The sequence below is a fragment of the Trifolium pratense genome, linkage group LG4 (genome assembly GCF_020283565.1).
Source record: "Trifolium pratense cultivar HEN17-A07 linkage group LG4, ARS_RC_1.1, whole genome shotgun sequence".
NCBI lineage: Eukaryota > Viridiplantae > Streptophyta > Magnoliopsida > Fabales > Fabaceae > Trifolium > Trifolium pratense.
In genome coordinates this window covers 23,097,769-23,120,237 of record NC_060062.1, presented here as the reverse complement: position 1 = coordinate 23,120,237, position 22,469 = coordinate 23,097,769, and the positions used below count along the sequence as shown (strand labels likewise).

The 22,469-nt window shown below is 30.9% G+C and overlaps 1 protein-coding gene and 1 long non-coding RNA gene across 2 annotated transcripts; one reads left to right on the top strand and one right to left on the bottom strand.

The window, feature by feature from the left end:
* Positions 1 to 7,066: 7,066 nt before the first annotated feature.
* Positions 7,067 to 9,279, top strand: LOC123881748. The gene is made up of 2 exons (XR_006799581.1): positions 7,067 to 7,193; positions 9,047 to 9,279. It is a non-coding gene; the product is annotated as an uncharacterized LOC123881748 (long non-coding RNA).
* Positions 9,280 to 17,922: 8,643 nt separating this feature from the next.
* LOC123923736 (receptor-like protein kinase) lies at positions 17,923 to 22,382 on the bottom strand. The gene is made up of 2 exons (XM_045976459.1): positions 19,165 to 22,382; positions 17,923 to 19,065 (listed from the first exon to the last, which is right to left on the bottom strand). Exons 1-2 carry the CDS (start codon positions 21,977 to 21,979, stop codon positions 18,413 to 18,415), a joined length of 3,468 nt encoding a protein of 1,155 aa, XP_045832415.1. The 5' UTR covers positions 21,980 to 22,382; the 3' UTR covers positions 17,923 to 18,412.
* Positions 22,383 to 22,469: the final 87 nt, after the last annotated feature.

The following is a 22,469-nucleotide window of genomic DNA, read 5'->3' as shown; positions in this document are numbered from 1 at the left end:
AGTGGATGATGTGGCTAAATGAAAGATTTTCATTGGTTTGTGGATTAGGGTTTAGATAGACAATTCCACAACTATCTAGGATTTATATATATAGATACAGTACTAGGTTTTTAGGTCTATCGCAGTTGCTCATGTCATGTTCATCCCTCCCCTCTCTAATTAATTACATTAAATTAAGGAGAATGTTAACTTGTGCCCTTAAGGGCACATGTTAAGGAGATAAATGTGAAAAAAATTTATTGAACTTGTGGTGTATTCAATTTTCTAAACAATAAATGTTTTCTATCATTAAATGCTATATTTCTATTTTTAGGTAGCTTAACATGTGCCCTTAGGGCACAAGTTAACATAACCCTTAAATTAAAAACAGTGAAATTTTGAAGAAGAAAAGAACCGTTGTAACCCACCCACTCATTTCCAACCCCAAGTGAAGGAAACTCATGCTTTTTTTTTTATTTTTATTTTTAACTCATGCTTATCCTATCCTAGGACAACAAAGACTATAAAGAAAAGAAATCTCCAAGTTCTCCCATGTCCCCATCTTCTAATAAATCTTTTTGTTTTTATACGTAAAATACTTTTTTATATTATTTCTCAATATATTTCCTTAAAAATAATAATTCTCCTTTTTAGCTTTGTTTAGGATAAATCTACAACGTGTTACTTCAAGTAATGATGCTAAACAAAGTGATCTACTATATTAATTAGGTGCAAAATAATAAGGTGCAAGTGGGAAGGTCATAGGTGATTCAAAATAGTAACTAAAGCATAGCATAGAGCAAAAATGGGTGACAAATAAATGAAAAAATATTTATTTTTGCGACAAACCAATTTAAATATTTGTTCACCAACAAATGACAAGGCACATGCTTAGGTGTAGTAGTTGGTAAAAAGTTAATAATAATAATAATAATAATAATAATAATAATAATAATAATAATAATAGGAGTTAATAAAAATAAATATATAATTTTAAAATGAGTTTAATTCATAGTATTCACTGATGGTGTAAAATAGTTTTACACGATCGTCCAATAAATAATCATCTTTTTGTCATGTCATGTCAAGAAAGTGGGGTGATGTGGCAGAAAACATTGTTGATATTTGTTGACCGTGTAAAATCATTTTACACCGTCGGTGCATCGTTTTGAAATATATCATATAAGTATAACACAACAATTGCATTATCATTCAGTCTCAACTCAAAACCACCGTTTCCTTCTTTTCATTCTCTCTAAGTTAAGAGGAAAACAATTCTAAGCTTTTCTTCCTTGCTTGCTAACTCCATATAAAAAATGACACCTCCTCTAATTTTAAAATCTTTTTTCTTATTATTTTTATTATTATTATTATTACCCACCACTATGTGTTACGATTACGAATTTCTAGTCCTAGCTTTGCAGTGGCCGATCACCACTTGTAAGCCACCAAACAATTGTGTGAAAAATCTTCCTGAGAATCTATCGATCCTTGGTTTATGGCCAAGTGCAAGGAAACCACCCTATCCGGTAAATTGCAAGGGAGACAATTTAAAACCAGAAATGGTATGTTTTTTAATCTTAGACATTTTTTTTTATGTTTTGTTTTAATAAAGAATCTTAGACATTTTTTTTTATGCTTTGTTTTAATTTTGGCAAAAATAATTCATATTAAAATTAATTCTTGTAATTTTTTTAATTTTTTTTAATGTCCCTTGAAATAAGATTCAAAATGAATACTACATATTAAGGATATGTTTTGAAAGCCCTCTTTTCAAAAACTGTTTACAATTTTATCGTTTTAAAAACTAAAAAATATAACTGATTATAGTTGTTTTTGGTGTTTACCACCATTTTTAATCTGGTTCGGGCGTCAGTTCTGACACAGGTTATAATTGTTTTGTTTTTTAAAAACTGTTTTTAAAAATTAATTTATACAACACTCAAACTAAATATTGCATATATTTGCATAATTAAAAATATATTAATGCCTTTTTAGTTTTTAATTAATCAACTTAATCATTTAATTAATTCTTAAAAATAAATTAGTAATCAACTTATAATCATTTATTTTATTTGTTATTTTTTTTCAAGGTTGAACCAATTGTGAATAGACTAGAGAATGATTGGCCAAATTTCAAATATGGTGAAAGTGATTTTTCACTATGGGAAATGGAATGGAATAGATATGGAAAATGTTCTTTGGACATTTTCCATAATCAAATAAGCTATTTTCAAACAACATTAAGGTTAAATTCACAGGTTGATATTATGAAGATACTCACCAAGAATAATTTTATGCCTAATGACACAACATTATATAACACACAACAAATTATTGATTCCATAACTGATGATCTTGGAGCACCTCAACTGGAGTGCAGTGAATCTAACCCTCCAGAGTTAATGGAAATTAGAATATGTTATGCTCGTAATTTATCGTTAATTAATTGTCCATATAAGCACTTAAACATTGATTGTGGAGTACAACTTAAATGGCCATCTAATTCATCTGATCTTTTGGTCAAAAAAAATTCATCTGATCTTAATTCCATTAATTTGTACTTCTTGATCATGTTATTTATAGTGTTTATAATGTTATGTAATGAATAAAGTTCTTTATGTATGATTTCAAATATTTCATTGTAATTTCTATTTTATTTTTTGCATTAGTTATAAATTATGTTTGTGTGTTGGATTCTGCTTAGCAGGTGTTTAATATACCTAGCTCTCCTCTTTTTATTTTTTGTGCATATGATTAAGTATTTTAATAAATTATATATGATGATTAAAAAAAGTTGAGACAATTCGACTTAAAGTCAAAACTGAAACAGTAAAACTATAAATAATTAGATAAAAGAAACAAGGATTTTGTTTAAGTGATGAGTAGAGGTATACGAATAATATTACATGTAACCAAATTCTTTTCTTTTCATTTTTTTTTGTCTAAAAAAATTATTTTCTTTTTTGTGGTTGTTTGTTACCATGTTCATTAATTAGACATACACACTAGCTACAAAGCTAATCATCACATGTGACTGTAGTCAATAAATTGAATTAAAAGACAAAGTTAGAAGGAAAATAAATTGGTCAGAAAAAGTAATATTTTTAATATTGAGGAGTAATTTTTTTTCCTCTTTTACAAGATTACGGTCACAAACTCACAATCACAAATTTTCTTATACCCACGTCTTAGCTGAGCGTAACTAAAAGTAGCCGCAAGTATATAGCAATTTTCTTGTAGTGTATAAAGAACCACTTATACATATTTTTGTTTTTCTTTCTATAATTTTGAAGTTTTGAGATTACTTCTTACATCTTATATATACATTTTCACTTCAATATAACCATATAATCTAACTCCAAAGGTGATACAAACAATCACATAAGAAAAGTCGATTAAAAAATAGAAACAACCCTGGACAGGTATAAAACAAAATAGTAACAATCACTACCACAGTTAGGGTGTAATTGGACCAGTTTGAATCAATTTTTGGTGAATCTAGTGTCTGAACCAATCAATTCTCAATTGGTTTGGTTTGGTTCGATTTTTGGTGTTTTTCAAAAATAAAACTGAACCAAACTAATTGGTTAGTTATTTGTTATCTTAATGTAAATATGTGATTTGGTTCCTTATATTTGAAGTATTTTTTTATGTTTATGATTTATTCCCGTTCTTAATGTTTTCTCGACATGAAACTCTGAAATTAATCTTTTGATTTAGGGACCGCTAGACATAAACTTCTTATTTGAGAGACATGTAATAAACTCATTTATGGAATCCAATTCTAAGACATAGGGTTAGTTATAATCACAAATACTATCATTGAGCCATAATCCGTAATGTTGTTATAGTTGATTAACTGAGCTAGATATCGAAAGTTACAATTATAACTATTATACTTATTGATATACTCAAGGCGGAATTAGAATAGAAAATTCATATTCAGCTCGTTTATCATGTGCTTCGCCACTACCTCCTGCCTCCGGTCTCCGTCCGTCATAGAGACAGCGTTCTTACTCCATATTCTTCTCCACACACTACCATTCACCGCCTCGATCACCCTCGTGACCAAACCTCGGTGGGAGAATTTCAATATCTTTCAATGAAATTTATGAAGCATAGTACTAGTACATAATATGTCAATTTTTACCTTGATTTTAATATTCATCGAAACTTTGTCAAAAATTAATAATTCATTAATAATTAGCTATACTTGTCGCATATTCAAAATCCATTGTTTTAGCATGTTCTATTAAAATAAAGGGAGTAGAGAGGACAACAACGAGGTTTGGTCAGAGAGGTTGTGTGTGTGTGGAGAAGAATGGAAGGAGGATACCGCCTATATGTGATGGACGGCGTGGTGGACGGTGGCGCCGGATGAAAAGATGATGGTAGTAGGAGGAGGAGGAGGAGGAGTGTACGTGTTCAACACAAATTCAAATACAACAACAACAACAACAACAACAAAAAAGACCAAATCCTATTTCAAAATTATTAATACTCTTTTTTTGTTTACCATATAGTCAACAAAGATCGAACCTTAAGATCTCATGCATACTACTTAAATTCTTTACCATTAAACCAAACTTAGTAGCTTAAATTATTTTTACTCTTTAACTGAACAAATAGTAAATGTCATTTCACCTAAAAATAAAATAAAATCATATCCAAATACATAAACAAATCCATGCCAATAATAAAAAAGATTACCAGAAATTCACCACTACCAATTGCAATTGGCAGAGATGAATTTACCTCATCTTATCACTACCACAAGACACTAAAATCACATATAATATTTTATATTTTGTCAAAAAAGAATCACATAAAATATTTATGTTGGCATGTAGTATACTTAAAATTAACTACTCACTGAATGAAACAAAGTTGGAAGAGGCCAAAAAATGTTGGTAGGTTTAGACTCTAAATTCTTTAAGTTGAAACAAAAAGTCTTGCTTTGAAAATTTGTTGAATGTCTTTTGGATCCTAATTTTCCAAGATGTCTAGGACTATACTATGTTTATGTCTTTTTGAAAAGTTAAATTTATGGAATTTTAAATGACATCTAAAAATTCCCATAAAAATTATACCAAAAAAAAAAATTCCCATAAAAAAAATGACACTTAAAAGCTATGAATTTAAAATTCATTTCTCCCATATATTTCAAAATTTTCAAATTGATCCTTATATATATATATATTTTTTAAAAATTGCAAATTGACCACTAGAATTGTAAATTGTGTCCTAAATTTTTTTCAAATTATAAAAATTATATTATATATGACCTGAAGATGGAATATCAAACTTTTTCCACTTATTCATAAAATTATGATCATTATTCGACTTTTAAGAAAACACTATGTATTTACTATTTTTTATCTTTACAACTTAGACAAATTAATAATTTTCTTTTACATTCATGGTGTTGACATACGTCTAGATAAAAATCAAAACCATACTAGTTAATAGAAATTGTGTCACACTCATCCTAGTTTCCGCCAGTTTTATATTTAATATTTATCTCATGCAATGCAACTATACTATGCCAAATTACTTGCTATATATGCTATTGCAGGTCATTTAAAGTCTCTCAACATACTTGCAGAAAATTCCAAAATCACTTTCCATGCACCACCCACTTACCTATTATTTACCTACCGTGAATATAGAGTGATTCAGTGTGCCTTATTAAGTGTTTTAAATGCAAATTATCCTCTATATAAAATCTACTATAAGGATCCATATGTTTCAAGAATTTTCTAATTAGTGAGTCAATAGATAATTTTATGGTATGTTTCAAAAAAAAGGGCATTCCCATTTTTTATGATGTTTTTAAAAAAATGAACTTCATCTGAAAACATGTTTAACTTTTTACAATTGCTCAATTTTGACCATTCAAATTTTAATTGCTCAATTTTTGGCTCGCATGTTTACTTGCTTTTGCATTTTGCAGTCTCTTAACTTTTTGACTGAAAATTATTTATGTGCATTTTTAAATTAAAAAAGTGTTTTTAAATATTTTTTAAAAAGAGTTTATAAAATAATAAAATAATTTAAAAATATTGTTCATAAAATCATATGTAAATTTGGTGACTGCGGTTTGTTCATAAGTATGTTACCCTAATTCAAAACATCAAAGATTTCCACCATTTTAAATACTAATATCTAAATTCAAATTTATAGTCTAATTAATTTCTCATATTTAGTTACCACACAAATTCCTTATACATACACTTTCAAAATTCATAAACAATATACAATAAAAATTTGTGAATGTTATCTAGTGTCATAAATATGCAAAACATGTTATTCATGGTGTCAGTTTGGTTGGAGTATAAATTAATTCTGATTCAACTGTATATATTAAGTGACACTTTTAAAATTTTGTTGAATGTCTTTTGTATCCTAATAATTATATTATATATATATATATATGACCTGAAGTTCGAATATGAAATTATGATCATTATTCTACTTTTAAGAAATTAAAACACTGAGTTAAACTGAAATCATGAGTTATATAGGAGTATTATATATTTACTACTATTATTTATCTTTATAACTTAGAAAAATTAATAATTTTACTATTTAACATTGGATATCATGAGTCAATAAAACTTAGACGACTTTTACAATTATATCCTTGGTTTCTTTTATATTCATGGTGTTGACGTTGTAACGCCCCAAAAATTAGAATTCATTTTATTTAATTATTTAGTTGTTGTGGTATTGATTTTCTTATTGTGGTGTTGATTGACGATGTTTATGTGGTGTTGATTGACGATGTTTATTTAATTATTTTGTGGCGAATATTTAAATAATTGATAAATAAAAATAATGACGTTGCTAATTAAAAAATAAAATAAAAAGGTGTTGGAAGCATAGAGGTGGTGTAGATAGAAAAATGATAGAGAAAGGGATAAATGAGAAGAAACATAATTTTAATTCTCATTAAAACATTTCAATAATAATAATAATAATAATAATAATAATAATAATAATAATAATGTCACATTTTAATAATAATAATAATAATGTAGTTGTCTATTGTCATTATTAGTTGATAGAAGAAGTATGATGATTCATAACAAAAACAAACACACAAAAAATAGTGTTAGTGAGTGAGAGAAGAGAAAGAGCTCGTGGGAGAGTGAAGAGAAGCAAGGGAAGGAAGAGTTTAACCTCAATATAGGGAATTCACTGCACTCCAAGTAAGGGAGCTTTATACTCTTGAAATTCTAAATTCAATAGGCATATTTGCTCTATTTATTATTATGTGTGTGTTTTAGTTGTTCTTATACTACCTAGTTCTATTATATGATGATGTTGATGTTATTTTGTTGTCTTTGTTTGATTTTGCTTGAATTTGAGATGCTACTATGATGATGATGATGATGTACTCTGTTAATTGAATAAATTTGTGTCTTGATTGTTACTGATTCTGAGTGTGGGTTTCGTTGGTTTCATCCATGGTGAGGTTTAAAGAAAAGAGATTAAAATCATAAAAGTTGAGAAAAATAGGATTGAGTTGTTAATCCATGAAACTTGAGTTTTTGTGTTGTTTCAAGAGTCTAAACAATTACTAAAACGATTATGGGATCTTTCTAAGTCAAAAGGATATCAAAACCGAAGCTTTTGAACAACCATTAATGAAGTTTTTTTTAAAAAATTCGTGTGAAGCTTTTGTTATGTAAAACATTCGATTCGATTGTCTTTTCTAAAAAAAAATATCGGTTATCTTCCTAGAATTCAATGACGATCAAAACGGTATAAAAAACGTCAATTTCCGTTGAGAAATGAGGGAGAACCGACCGGGTCAAATTGCGGGTCGTCGCGACCCGTTTTCCTGCAACCGGGTGAAGGAGATGATGAACAGTGTGCGAGTGGCCTCGCCCACTCGCAGCACCGGCGCGTGAGGGCGCGTGGAAGGGCAGGGAGGACCCGTTTTCAAAAATTGTTTTTACAGAAAAATAGTAAATAATTTTCTTGAAATTTTGGTACCTATTTGGTAATTTTTGGACACTCGTAGCTATTTTTAATTAATTATTTGGAGTAAAAAGGTGATTAAAAATATTATAATTTCGTGAAAATTTCCCAAAATTTTATGTAGGGTATTTTGAATATTTTGGAACCCTCTGGTGTATCTCACTCTCCCTGGTTTTATATAATATTAAGGATTTGAATTTATTTCACAATTGTTATTAATTAAATTGATTTAAAATTCATACCTTTCGTTGATAAACTAAACCGAGTTAAATTTGGTTAAAGGTTCTGTTAAGACGAGTAATAAGTTGTTGTCCTAAGAGGAGTGAATGACTAATTGAGTTATTAAATTTTAGTTGGCGTTGTAATCGAGTTACTACTAATTGTTGTGTATCGATGTTGTTTTAAGCCGTTGTTCGTTTATAGTAATTGTGTTGTCGACTTGTTGGTTTGTTGAATAATGATGTTGAGCTACGTGGTTATAACGATGTTGAATTATCTAGTTTAATGATGTTGGAGTTGTGCCGAAATTATGATGTTGTAATTGTCGTTGTTGTTGTAGTTGTTTATCGACGTTGTTTATTGATGTTGTTATAATGATGATGTAGTTGTCTATTGAAGTTGTTAAATGATGTTGCCTATTGACGTTGCTTATTATAACATGACATGCATTCATTCATGTGTTCAATGACGTTGCTTATTGAAGTTGTATATATGATGTTGAAAATGACGTTGCTTAATGAAGTTGAAAATGACGTTGCTCATAATGATGTTGATCCTCCATGATGTAAAATCGGAAATGACGTTGATATTGGTACCACATGCATGTAGCGAGTCTAGACGCATTGCATGCATTTTAATTATATTTCTTTATTTAAATGTTGTTGTTATTTCTCTTTATTTAATTAACGATTGATGATTGTGGTTGACTGATGAATGTGCGCGGCCATCCGCTTAGGTGGTCTTGTTGTTTATGATGTTGTTAGTTATTGATTTATTTTAATTCAGTTACTTTCTTGATGTATTTTGACTCACCTTTACATTCCCCCTTCTGGCTTGGCCCTACGGTGTGCAACCGTAGATTTTCAGGTAGGAGACGAATCATAGATGGTGTGTTCGGATAGCTGTTGCTTTGCTATTTATTTGGAGTCGCTCTGTTAGGATGTTGTTGGGAGAAACCTTTATTTAATTATGTTGTTAAATTTTTATAACAATTGAGTTATGTCACTTGATTCAGTATTTTCAATTCGGACTTTGAAACTTATATTATTTTTGTATTTTCCGCTGCATGATTTTTAATCATTTGAGGAATTAGTTAATTGGAGTAAGTGTGGAATCCTTATTAAATAAATGAAATTAACTTTTTCGAAAATAAAATAAAGGGGTAAATTATGGGTGTTACAAACGTCATATGTCTAGATAAAAATCAAAACCATACTACGTACATAGTTAATAGGAATTGTGTCACCCTCATCACATGCATAGAAGCAGCAGAAATAATTAATGTAACAGAAACCTCTTCATGTCATGGTCATTGGTCATCATCATATATATGTATAACTACACTAATTAACTTCAGCTACCAAAATTATTGTTGCTCATTTACTTTCACTAATGTTGACTTTAAAAAGTTTCTGTGAATTAAATAATACTAAATAATTTTATGAGAAATTATTTTTACGGAAAATATTTTGAGAAATAATACTAAATAGTTTTTACATATATTTGGAGATTTCTTTTCTTTATTAAAAAAATATATATCAAAAAACAAGAGTTTTATTAAAAAATGAAAACACAAAATTTAATTACTTTGCACTCTAGCTGAAGTATAGTAGTGAAGTGAAGAAGGATAGAGTAGTTGTATTATGATATGCACTCTAGTTGGCAACTGGTATAGAAATTAACTAGTAAGTTGCATTCAAAACACTTATTTGATAACTCTATAGTCTATAGATTGTAGTATAGAAGCAGTCGGTAGGTGCATCGATCTTTGAGTAAATAATGGGAAGTTGCTTTTGAAAGCAGCAGGTGAGAGTAAAAGAGCAACAGTAATTTTTTACATTACAGTAAGTTGGGGAAAGACTATTACACTAGGCTTTGTCTAAAATTCAAGAAATTACTTAGAAATATAATATTGATAATTTTATACATCTTTGCGTTCATTTATTGTCAATATTTTTCAATAACTAAGTTTAAAGTTAAAATTAATGTGCCCATAAAAAAGTTAAAATTAATGTCTATAGCCTATAGGGCATATATATATATATATATATATATATATATATATATATATATATATATATATATATATATATATATATATATATATATATATATATATATATATATATATATATATATATATATATATATATATATATATATAATTAATTTCAATGTGTTCTAAAAATTAGTCTCACTATTTTATAACACTCACAAAAATAATCTTTCTATACTGATAGATAAATTGCGAGTATACAATTATCGTCAAGTAGTAATTAAGATATCGTGTCCACGAGAATTGTCGTTAACTTTGAACCAAAACAATTAAACCAATGCTTAAAATAAAATAAAATAAAATAATATTTTGGGGGTTTTGTTCAAATACAACAACACAACAACAACAACAACAACAACAACAAAAGACCAAATCCTATTTCAAAATTATTAATACTCTTTTTTTGTTTACCATATAGTCAACAAAGATCGAACCTTAAGATCTCATGCATACTACTTAAATTCTTTACCATTAAACCAAATTTAGTAGCTTAAATTATTTTTACTCTTTAACTGAACAAATAGTAAATGTCATTTCACCTAAAAATGAAATAAAATCATATCCAAATACATAAACAAATCCATGCCAATAATAAAAAAGATTACCAGAAATTCACCACTACCAATTGCAATTGGTAGAGATGAATTTACCTCATCTTATCACTACCACAAGACACTAAAATCAAATATAATATTTTGTCAAAAAAGAATCACATAAAATATTTATGTTGGCATGTAGTATACTTAAAATTAACTACTCACTAATGAAACAAAGTTGGAAGAGGCCAAAAAATGTTGGTAGGTTTAGACTCTAAATTCTTTAAGTTGAAACAAAAAGTCTTGCTTTGAAAATAGAAGTAGATGCAATTTCCTTCACACCCATAAAGTCTTGCTTTAAAAATTTGTTGAATGTCTTTTGGATCCTAATTTTCCAAGATGCCTAGGACTATACTATGTTTATGTCTTTTTGAAAAGTTAAATTTATGGAATTTTAAATGACATCTAAAAATTCAACTTCATAATATCAACATACTTGTTCAATTTATTTAGTAAAACACTTTATTCAATGTTTACATACATGCGAGTGTGCGTGCATGCATGCGCACACATTTGTGTTACTCTCCCCAAATGGAGGACCCACGCTACACTATCCCTCTCGTCCGTTTTGTTGGATATTGCCATTGTAAAAACATAATACAAATATATAGTAAAATATAATGGGTGCAAAAGGTCAGAATTTTTTGATTGTACAAGAAAAATAGATAAAAACAGAAAAATAAAATTACTACAAAACTAGAAAAACTAATCTCTTCTAAGTTGCACCATTTCCACTCTTCCTTTAGGTACTTGGTGGAATGGGCCGGCTATGCTTAAACTCCATAAACATATACTAAAGGATCCGAAATAAAAGTAAACTAGCCCTATTAAAATAAGCAGCACTATAATAGCAGCCACAATAGGCAATACAATTTTTATAATATTAGTATTATTCTGATGTCGATGAGATTCATCGGAGATTGCAAGGAAATCCCACGAGTGAATCTCATAAATTTCAGAATGATGAAGAGAATAAGCAGAAAACCCGAAATAAAGGGTTGAGTCATTTTTAAAAAAAAACACTCAAATCCAATGTACCAAATAGCACTGGATGTTGAGGTTTTTCATTTGCATAGTTCATAAAAGCTGAAAAATTATTGGATTGAGAGTCATACTCAATCCAAGTATAGAAAATTTGTCCATTAGTGATAGGTAGAAATTGATCACTAATAGGAACAAATTTTAGTGGTTTGAAAGTGTTATCGATACTAACACTAAGATGAGCAACCATATTTTGGTCCTCACCTACAGTGGTATCAATAACAAATGCTAAGAAACTCTTTGGTAGTCCAAACCTTCCAACGGGTGGATATTTGGTCTCCAAAGGTTTCGAAGTAAAAAAAAAGGGTGAAACCATATCCTGAAAATCCAGGATTTGGCACTTGAGAAATAGAAAATGAAAAATTTGTAAAATAAGAGATTGAGGAAGAAGAAGTTAAAACATCTTTATTAACCATTTGACCAGCTGTGTCTGGTCCAGCTGGTGAAGGTGTGAAATTATTTCCAAATTTTGTTAAATTAATTTTTCCATTGTTTAGTGTTGCATCACCAAACAATGAAATATCATTTTGTTTAAAAGTTGAATAATGAAAAGGGAGAGAAGTTTTTGATGATTTTATTGAAGTGATAAAAACAAAGAAAATTGAAAAAAGGAAAATGATTTTCATTCTTTAAGTTTAGAAGAAGAAGAAGAAGAAGAGAAATATAAAAAAAACTTACACTTAGGAAAATTATGAAGCGGACAAGTCGCAGAGAATTGATTTTACTCTCTAAACAAAGAAAATTATGATGTTTCACTTTTACAAGATGTTTGGCAAAGTCACAGAGAATTGATTTTACTCTCTAAACACAAGTCTAGATGAAGCTGCTATTTGAAGCTTCACGTCGGCTAAAATTGATTTTGAAGAGATTGGAAGTGTGTGTGGGCTGAAGACAACAAGTTTAATGGACTATCTTTTAGTCGATAAAATATAGACGACTTTTACAAGTATATCCTTGGTTTATATATTCATATACAATATACAATAAAAATTTGTGAATTATCCAGTGTCATAAATGCAAAGTGTCAGTTTAGTTGGAGTATAAATTTATTCTGATTCAACTGTATATATTAAGTGACACTTTTAAAAATTTGTTGAATGTCTTCTGGATCCTAATTTTCCAAGATGCCTAAAACTATACTATGTTTATGTTTTTTTGAAAAGTTAAATTTATGGAATTTTAAATGACATCTAAAAATTCCACTTCATAATATCAACATACTTGTTCAATTTATTTAGTAAAACACTTTATTCAATGTTTACATACATGCGAGTGTGCGTGCATGCATGCGCACACATTTGTGTTACTCTCCCCAAATGGAGGACCCACGCTACACTATCCCTCTCGTACGTTTTGTTGGATATTGCCATTGTAAAAACATAATACTAATATATAGTAAAATATAATGGGTGCAAAAGGTGAGAATTTTTCTTGCCATATAAACTATAAATTCAAAATCTAATCTAATACTACTAAACATAACTTCATTTTATACATCTTTGCCTTCATTTATTATCAATATTATTCAACAACTAAGTTTAAAGTTAAAATTAATATGTCCATAAAAAAAAAATGGTAACGCTAAATTTAGGTGGTAATGCTAAATTTTTATCAACACAAATATTCTGATAAATTCCAATATATATAATTAATTTATAATTAGTGCTATAGTACAAACCACTATAGCACTTTGATTGTACAAGAAAAATAGATAAAAACAGAAAAATAAAATTACTACAAAACTAGAAAAACTAATCTCTTCTAAGTTGCACCATTTCCACCATTTCCACTCTTCCTTGAGGTACTTGGTGGAATGGGCCGGCTATGCTCCACAAACATATACTAAAGGATCCAAAATAAAAGTAAACTAGCTCTATTAAAATAAGCAACACTATAATAGCAGCAACAATGGGCAATACAATTTTTATAATATTATTATTATTCTGATGTTGATGAGATTCATCGGAGATTGCAAGAAAATCCCACGAGTGAATCTCATAAATTTCAGAATGATGAAGAGAATAAGCAGAAAACCCAAAATAAAGGGTTGAGTCATTTTTAAAAAAAACACTCAAATCCATTGTACCAAATAGCACTGGATGTTGAGGTTTTTCATTTGCATAGTTCATAAAAGCTGAAAAATTATTGGATTGAGAGTCATACTCAATCCAAGTATAGAAAATTTGTCCATTAGTGATAGGTAGAAATTGATCACTAATAGGAACAAATATTAGTGGTTCGAAAGTGTTATTGATACTAACACTAAGATGAGCAACCATATTTTGGTCCTCACCTACCGTGGTATCAATAACCAATGCTAAGAAACTCTTTGGTAGTCCAAACCTTCCAACGGATGGATATTTGGACTCCAAAGGTTTCGAAGTAAAAAAAAGGGTGAAACCATATCCTGGAAATCCAGGATTTGGCACTTGAGAAATAGAAAACGAAAAATTTGTAAAAAAAGAGATTGAAGAAGAAGTTAAAACATCTTTATTAACCATTTGACCAGCTGTGTCTGGTCCAGCTGGTGAAGGTGTGAAATCATTTCCAAATTTTGTTAAATTAATTTTTCTATTGTTTAGTGTTGCATCACCAAACAATGAAATATCATTTTGTTTAAAACTTGAATAATGAAAAGAGAGAGAAGTTTTTTATGATTTTATTGAAGTGATAAAAAAAAAAGAAAATTGAAAAAAGGAGGAAGAAGAAGAAGAAGAAGAAGAAGAAGAAGAAGAAGAACTTACACGTTGGAAGAGATTGGAAGTGTGTGTTACGTTTGTGAAGAGATTGGAAGCTGAGATTGGAAGTAACTGAGATTGGAAGTGTGTGTTACGTTTGTGAAGAGATTGGAAGTAACTGAGATTGGAAGTGTGTGTTTGTGAAGTGAAGAAGGATAGTAAGTTGCATTCAAAACACCTATATCATTGGTTTCTTTTACATTGATGGTGTTGACGCCATATGTCTAGATAAAAATCAAAACCATACTACGTACATACTAGTAGTTAATAGGAATTGTGTCACCCTCATCACATGCATAGAAGCAGCAGAAATAATTAATGTAACAGAAACCTCTTCATGTCATGGTCATTGGTCATCATCATATATTCTGAAAGGGTGAAACCATATTCTGAAAATCCAGGATTTGGCACTTGAGAAATAGAAAACGAAAAATTTGTAAAAAAAGAGATTGAGGAAGAAGAAGTTAAAACATCTTTATTAACCATTTGACCAGCTGTGTCTGGTCCAGCTGGTGAAGGTGTGAAATCATTTCCAAATTTTGTTAAATTAATTTTTCCATTGTTTAGTGTTGCATCACCAAACAATGAAATATCATTTTGTTTAAAAGTTGAATAATGAAAAGAGAGAGAAGTTTTTGATGATTTTATTGAAGTGATAAAAACAAAGAAAATTGAAAAAAGGAAAATGATATTCATTCTTTAAGTTTAGAAGAAGAAGAAGAAGAAGAAGAGAAATAAAAAAAACTTACACTTAGGAAAATTATGAAGCGGACAAGATGTTTCACTTTTACAAGATGTTTGGCAAAGTCACAGAGAATTGATTTTACTCTCTAAACACAAGTCTAGATGAAGTTGCTATTTGAAGCTTCACGTCGGCTAAAATTGATTTTGAAGAGATTGGAAGTGTGTGTGGGTTGAAGACAACAAGTTTAATGGACTATCTTTTAGTCGATAAAACATAGACGACTTTTACAAGTATATCCTTGGTTTATATATTCATAAACAATATACAATAAAAATTTGTGAATTATCCAGTGTCATAAATGCAAAGTGTCAGTTTAGTTGGAGTATAAATTAATTCTGATTCAACTGTATATATTAAATGACACTTTTAAAAATTTGTTGAATGTCTTTTGGATCCTAATTTTCCAAGATGCCTAGGACTATACTATGTTTATGTCTTTTTGAAAAGTTAAATTTATGGAATTTTAAATGACATCTAAAAATTCAACTTCATAATATCAACATACTTGTTCAATTTATTTAGTAAAACACTTTATTCAATGTTTACATACATGCGAGTGTGCGTGCATGCATGCGCACACATTTGTGTTACTCTCCCCAAATGGAGGACCCACGCTACAATATCCCTCTCGTCCGTTTTGTTGGATATTGCCATTGTAAAAACATAATACAAATATATATAGTAAAATATAATGGGTGCAAAAGGTCAGAATTTTTCTTGCCATATAAACTATAAATTCAAAATCTAATCTAATACTACTAAACATAACTTCATTTTATACATCTTTGCCTTCATTTATTATCAATATTATTCAACAATTAAGTTTAAAGTTAAAATTAATATGTCCATAAAAAAAAATGGTAACGCTAAATTTAGGTGGTAATGCTAAATTTTTATCAACACAAATATTCTGATAAATTCCAATATATATAATTAATTTATAATTAGTGCTATAGTACAAACCACTATAGCACTTTGATTGTACAAGAAAAATAGATAAAAACAGAAAAATAAAATAGGGCTAGTTTACTTTCTAATTATTAACAATAATAATAATAATAACTTTTATTAACAATATATAAGTGGAAATTTGTTAGAATCTTTTATTGTGATGTGTAAGTTATTCATCTTATTTGAAAAATTTTAGGGATTTAGTGAAAGAAATTATGTATTTGTATGCTATATGGAATTCTTGATTCCTAATGACCAGAACCATGTATTAGCAATAATTAGCATAATATAGGTAGAATTGCATTCTGTGTACAATTACATCGAATTTAATTAGCAGAATATTGTCTTCAGTATATAATTAATAGTTTATATGCATATATGCGAGCGTGCATACGCACATTTGTGTTACTCCTCCAAAATAGAAAATTACTTTAGCTAAAATAAAAAATTATTTGGATTGAATATGACTCTCAATCCAAGGATATGATATGACTCTCAATCCAAGAATGTTTCTAGATATCACTAATGGACAGATGTTTTATACTTGGATTTAATATGACCCTCAATCCAAGAATTTTTCAACTTTTATGAACAATAAAAATAATAAACCTCTACTTCAAAAATAATAATAATCATAAACTTCAATATGCAGTGCTAATTGGCACGATGGATTTGAGTGTTTTTTCAAAAAATTACTCAACCCTTTATTTTGGGTTTTTTGGTTTTTCTATCTCACATTCCGAGATTTATGATATTCATTCGTGGGATTTTGTTGCAATCTCTGATGAATCTCATCAACATCGAAATAATAATCTTAAAATTATATTGCCCTATGTGGCAACGGCTCGTGTGCTGCTTCTGTTAGTAGGGCTTAAAATATAAAACCATTATTGTACACATAGATACATTCCAAGTTATTGATTTAAAAATTATTGAGTTAGATGAAGTGTACAATATTTTTAAATAAAGTTATTGTCTTATGTTATTGATATCTTTCAGATATAAAACCATATTTTTAAATCAATAATTTTGTCTTATTAAAGTTATTGTCCCCAACATTCCAAGTTAACGGTGGTGGGGGTTTCTTCTCATGCAAGGTATCATGAAGGCATCCATTTTCCATGAATCTAGATAAGATTAGACCATAGTCATCTCCAATCCAACAGCCATAGCATTTGATCAAATTTCGATGCTTAAACTTCTCTAAGACTTCAATTTCGTTGCGCATGATATTCATACGCTTTTTCTTGTTCCATTCAAATTCAACCTTCTTTACAGAACAAACCAGTTGATCAATCACGGCTTTGTACACAACACCATGTGCTCCTCTGTCAATAATATACCGATCATTTAGGTTCTCGATCTGTAGTCTCCATCACTCGCTCAACAATGTAAGACATCTCCCTCCAGTTAAGATCGAAGGTCCATATTCATAGTCATATATGAATCCAGCGCCTCCTCCTCGACTTTTATTGTAAGACCGTTGCTTAAGATTTTAGGCCTTTCTCAATTCCTTTCTATGGAGATTTATTAGAATTATAATAACCATTACAGAAGAAATAAATGAGGATGGATTTACATAATTAGTTTTAATGCAACTCAAACAACTAACACATAGGAGATGATTACCCATAAATGAGGATGGTGAGAAATTCAATAACTTCATTAGACCTTTTGGTACAGAACCATTGAAGAGATTGTAAGAAATATTGATTTCAATTAATGAAACAAGACTTTCAAAGAGAAACTATGCTTCCTGTCAAATTGATCGAGGATATGTCTAGACTTTGCAGCAGTTTTAGCTTCCCAATTTATGCAGGAATGTCACCTGACAATCCATTAACACTCAAATTTAATCCATGGAACAGACTGCGCAATGTTCCCATTGATCGAAGAATTTTGCCTCCAAACAAAATTCCACAAAGTTTTAACTCGCGAAGGTTGCTAAATTCTGCCAAAAAGCCCGGTATACCACCCATGAAGTCATTTTCCCTCAATACCAATGTGCTGCAGTCACATACAATCCACCATCTTTCCACATCAATTTCTGAAGTGCTCTATTCGCTTTTGGCGCCTACCTTTGGAATTTTTGCCACAACTATACACTAATTTGGACAGTGGCCTCGGTTTGATCAGTGTTTATAGTTATAGAGTAGTATGATTTGGTCTGTGAGTACAAGGATTTCTGCAGATGCCTATATTGACCCCAACGTAAAAGGAAAAACCAGTTGAAAGGTTTGGTGAGTATTGGACCAGTGATAGAGGAAAGGAAGATTAAACTACGCGAAGAATAGGTTATTTTTGGAACAATTAGAGAAGCTATCCGAACAAACTTGTCTGCCTGCAACTTACCATTTCCCATCAGTTTAATTGCAAGCACATCGACATATTGAACCTCATCACGCCTCAGCTTAAACAAGTTCTTATTATAAATGCTAATAACACCTTTCATGTTCGGCCTCTTTCCTGGATCCTTCTCTATGCATCGGAATGCCAATGAAAGGACTGCAGCAACTTGCTTGGCTATTGCTACTGAACTGGAAAATTCACTTGCAAGGTATGGATCAACAATCTTCTCAATTTTGCCTGTTTCCATCCATACAGATCTAGCCCAGATCACTAAGGGGGTATCCTCTGCCTCATCATTCAAAGACGGGACTAACAGTTTCTTTCTGGTTAATAGCTCGAGCAAAACAACTCCATAGCTATATACATCCGACTTTCTTCCCGGCACAATATCATATGCATTCTCTGTGACAGAGGACAGTGCAAACATGTTAGAGAATACTATTCTGCATAACTAAAATATGAAAGGGGTGTGCAAATCACCATTAATTGTTAGTTAATTACCCGGTGCAATATAGCCAGGAGTACCAACAACGTGTGACGAAAGCATTTTCCGGATTGTTGAATGACTATTAGAATCCTCTAACACCTTCTTGCATAGGGCAGTGCCAAAATCAGCTATGATAGGCTCCATATTGTCGTCAACAAGTATGTTCTTTGGTTTTATGTCTCGGTGCACTATTCGTGGAACACAATCATAATGCAGATATAGTAGTCCTTGAGCAATTCCAACAGCTATTTTACACCGAACATTCCATGTTAACGGTGGTGGTGGTTTCTTTTCATGCAAAATATCATGAAGGCTTCCATTTTTCATGAATTCACATAAGACTAAACCATATTCCTCACCAATCCAGTAGTCTGCATGTTTCAACAAATTTCGATGCTTAAACATCCCAAGGACTTCAATTTCATTACGTATGATACTTAGCCGCTTTTTCTTGTTCCGTCCAAATTCAACCTTCTTTACAGCAAAAATCTGTTGACCAATTATGGCTTTGTACACAGTACCATGTCCTCCCTTGCCAATAATATACCGTTGATTTAGATTTTCAGTAGCCTCCAACACTACATCCTTAAGGGTACGCGACTTCTCTTTGCCTGAGATATTGAATTCTCGAGCATATGTGACTCCAATCCTTCCAACTCCTTTTTCAATATAATAGGACCATTTGCTAAACTCGGACGCCGGAGCAGCTCCTCTTTCATTGTAAGACTGTTGGCTAAGTGTAGCTCCTCTTTCAATATCAGACTGTTGCTTAAGATCAGACGCCATTTCCGATTCTCGGCCCTGCTGGCTTTTATGCACAATTCCTCTGCCAAAATTATAGCAATCGTATAATTTAGCCATAGCCTTCAACACCATCACCAGTGGGGAACATGACATCTTGAGGAAATAAATTCGAATTATTATTAGGATCACAACAGTAATAAATATCGAGGATCCAAGTTCTATCATCACAATTTGAACAGTACTGATGCTTTTGTGATTACTTGATTTGTAGACACATGGATTAACAAAACTAGTTTCAATGCAACTCAAACAACTGAAACAAAGGAGAGGGTTACCGATGAATGAAGATGGTGAGGAATTCAATAACTTCGTTAGACCTGTTGGTACAGAACCATTGAAGAGATTGTAAGAAATATTGATTTCAATTAATGAAACAAGACCTTCAATAGCATCTATACTTCCTGTCAAATTGTTTGAGGATATGTCTAGACTTTGCAGCAGTTTAAGCTTCCCAATTTCTGCAGGAATGTCACCTGACAAGCCATTAGCACTCAAATTCAATCCATAGAACAGATTGTGCATTGTTCCCATTGTTCGAGGTATTTTGCCTCCAAACAAATTTCCACCAAGTTGTAACTCGCGAAGGTTGCTAAATTCTGCCAAAAACCCCGGGATACCTCCTGTGAAGTAATTTTCTCTTAATACCAATGTGGTTATGCCTGTCCAACTTCTTAAACTTGAAGGGAACGATCCATTTAGGAAATTGAATCCCACATTCAAACGATCCATTTTAGTACAATTTGACAGCTGAGGTGGAAAAGGACCTACCAAGTTGTTGTGAGCAAGATCCAAAATCACAAGATTCACAAGATTTCCAAGATCTGATGGTATTGGCCCTACAAATTTGTTCCATGACAAATTAATGTATGTGAGCTTTGTGCAATTTCCCAAACTTGATGGAATCTGTCCACTAATATTGTTCTTGCCCATGTCCATGTATTTCAGATTCAAATTGCTTTCAAACTCGGGAAGAAGTCCACTGAAACTATTCTCATTGAGAATCAACCTCCTTAGAGTTGCACATCTTCCTATACCAGAAGGTATGCCACCTTGAAATTGATTTCTTCCCATATTGAGCTCGCGCAAATTCTTTCCAAAGCAAAGATTTGGTGGGATATTACCACTGAACTTGTTATTCATACAGTCCAACTTCACTATTCTGCTGTTGATTCCCAAGCTTTGAGGTATGACTCCTGAGAACTGATTTTCAAACAATGAGATATTTTTTAGATACTTAAGGTTTGTCATTTCAAAAGGTAGTTCCCCAGAGAGGCTATTGTTGTGAACCAAGATGTGCACAAGACTAGGAATTCTCCAAATAGTGACTGGAATTTCGCCTCTCAAACGGTTGAAAGACAGTTGAAGGTCCTCTAGCTTACTGCAATTACCAAGAGATGAAGGAATAGCCCCTGACAACTGATTACCATATAGATACAACCTTAACAGATTTGTCAAGTTTCCAATATTGGTTGGAATAGGACCACTAAGTAGGTTACTGTGTAGACTCACTTCTTTAAGGGAAGGAATTTCAAACAAAGAATCTGGAATTTCGCCAGTCAGTATATTGGAAGACAATCTTATTAACTGTAAATTTTGCAACTTTTTCAAACTATACGGTATCTTTCCACTAAATCTGTTCTCAGAAAGATCTAAATTCTCAAGCAAACTACAGTTGCTTAACTCTAAAGGCACTTTTCCTGAGAAACCATTACCCAACAACAAAAGGGTCTGCAAGTGATAAAGGTTTCCAATTTCCGGTCCAAGTTGACCAAAAATCCCATGACTAGTGAGATTAAGGGAAATGACGTTATGGGTATGGTCACATTGAACACCAACCCATGAACATGGATTGGAATCAGAAGAATTCCAGCTAGAATTGATGTGAGGAGGAACAGAAGTCCACTTTCTCATCAATAACAACAGAGTCAACCCATCAGAGGTAAGAGTAGTAGCACCATGCAAGAAGGAAATAGTCAATAACAAGAGGGTAGCAATTCTACTGCTAAAACTAGTTCTATATGTCATTTATTAGTCAAGGTTGTAGGTTGCAACTTTCAACAGAATAAGTAGCACTTACCTTATCACATTCCAATGAAAAAATTTAGTACTGATGAATGAGATTGTTTTGTTGTTTGAGGTGTCTACTAAGAAATTAAAACTGAACTAACTTGAGGAACTGACAAGGAAACTACATGCTAACCTCATTCATGTTTATGTTCCTTGTATGATCTCTCTAGTTCATTTAATTCTCATCTTGTTGATATGATTGTGGCCATGATTGTACAGTTTTTAATTGACATAACATATTAAAGTTGTTTGGTAGAGTTGCAATGTGAATGGGAAATCTTGGTCATAAGGGATAGTCTGTGGTCTGTCGTGGAGTGGAGAATGATCCTCCACCACAGTTGTGTTTCCTTCTGTATGCCATTAGAATTTTATTGGTTGTAGTTTTCTCTTTCAGTGTAGGGTCCTATATCTTTCTCTTTCTGATTATTCAAAAAATAAAAAGTTGTTT

Bases quoted from the DNA above. Each gene is read 5' to 3' on its own strand.
- LOC123923736 (XM_045976459.1), bottom strand. From the start codon at position 21,979: ATGACATATAGAACTAGTTTTAGCAGTAGAATTGCTACCCTCTTGTTA. The intron at 19,066-19,164 runs GTAATTAACTAA...CCTCTGTCACAG, and splicing joins TCCTGGCTATATTGCACCGG to AGAATGCATATGATATTGTG.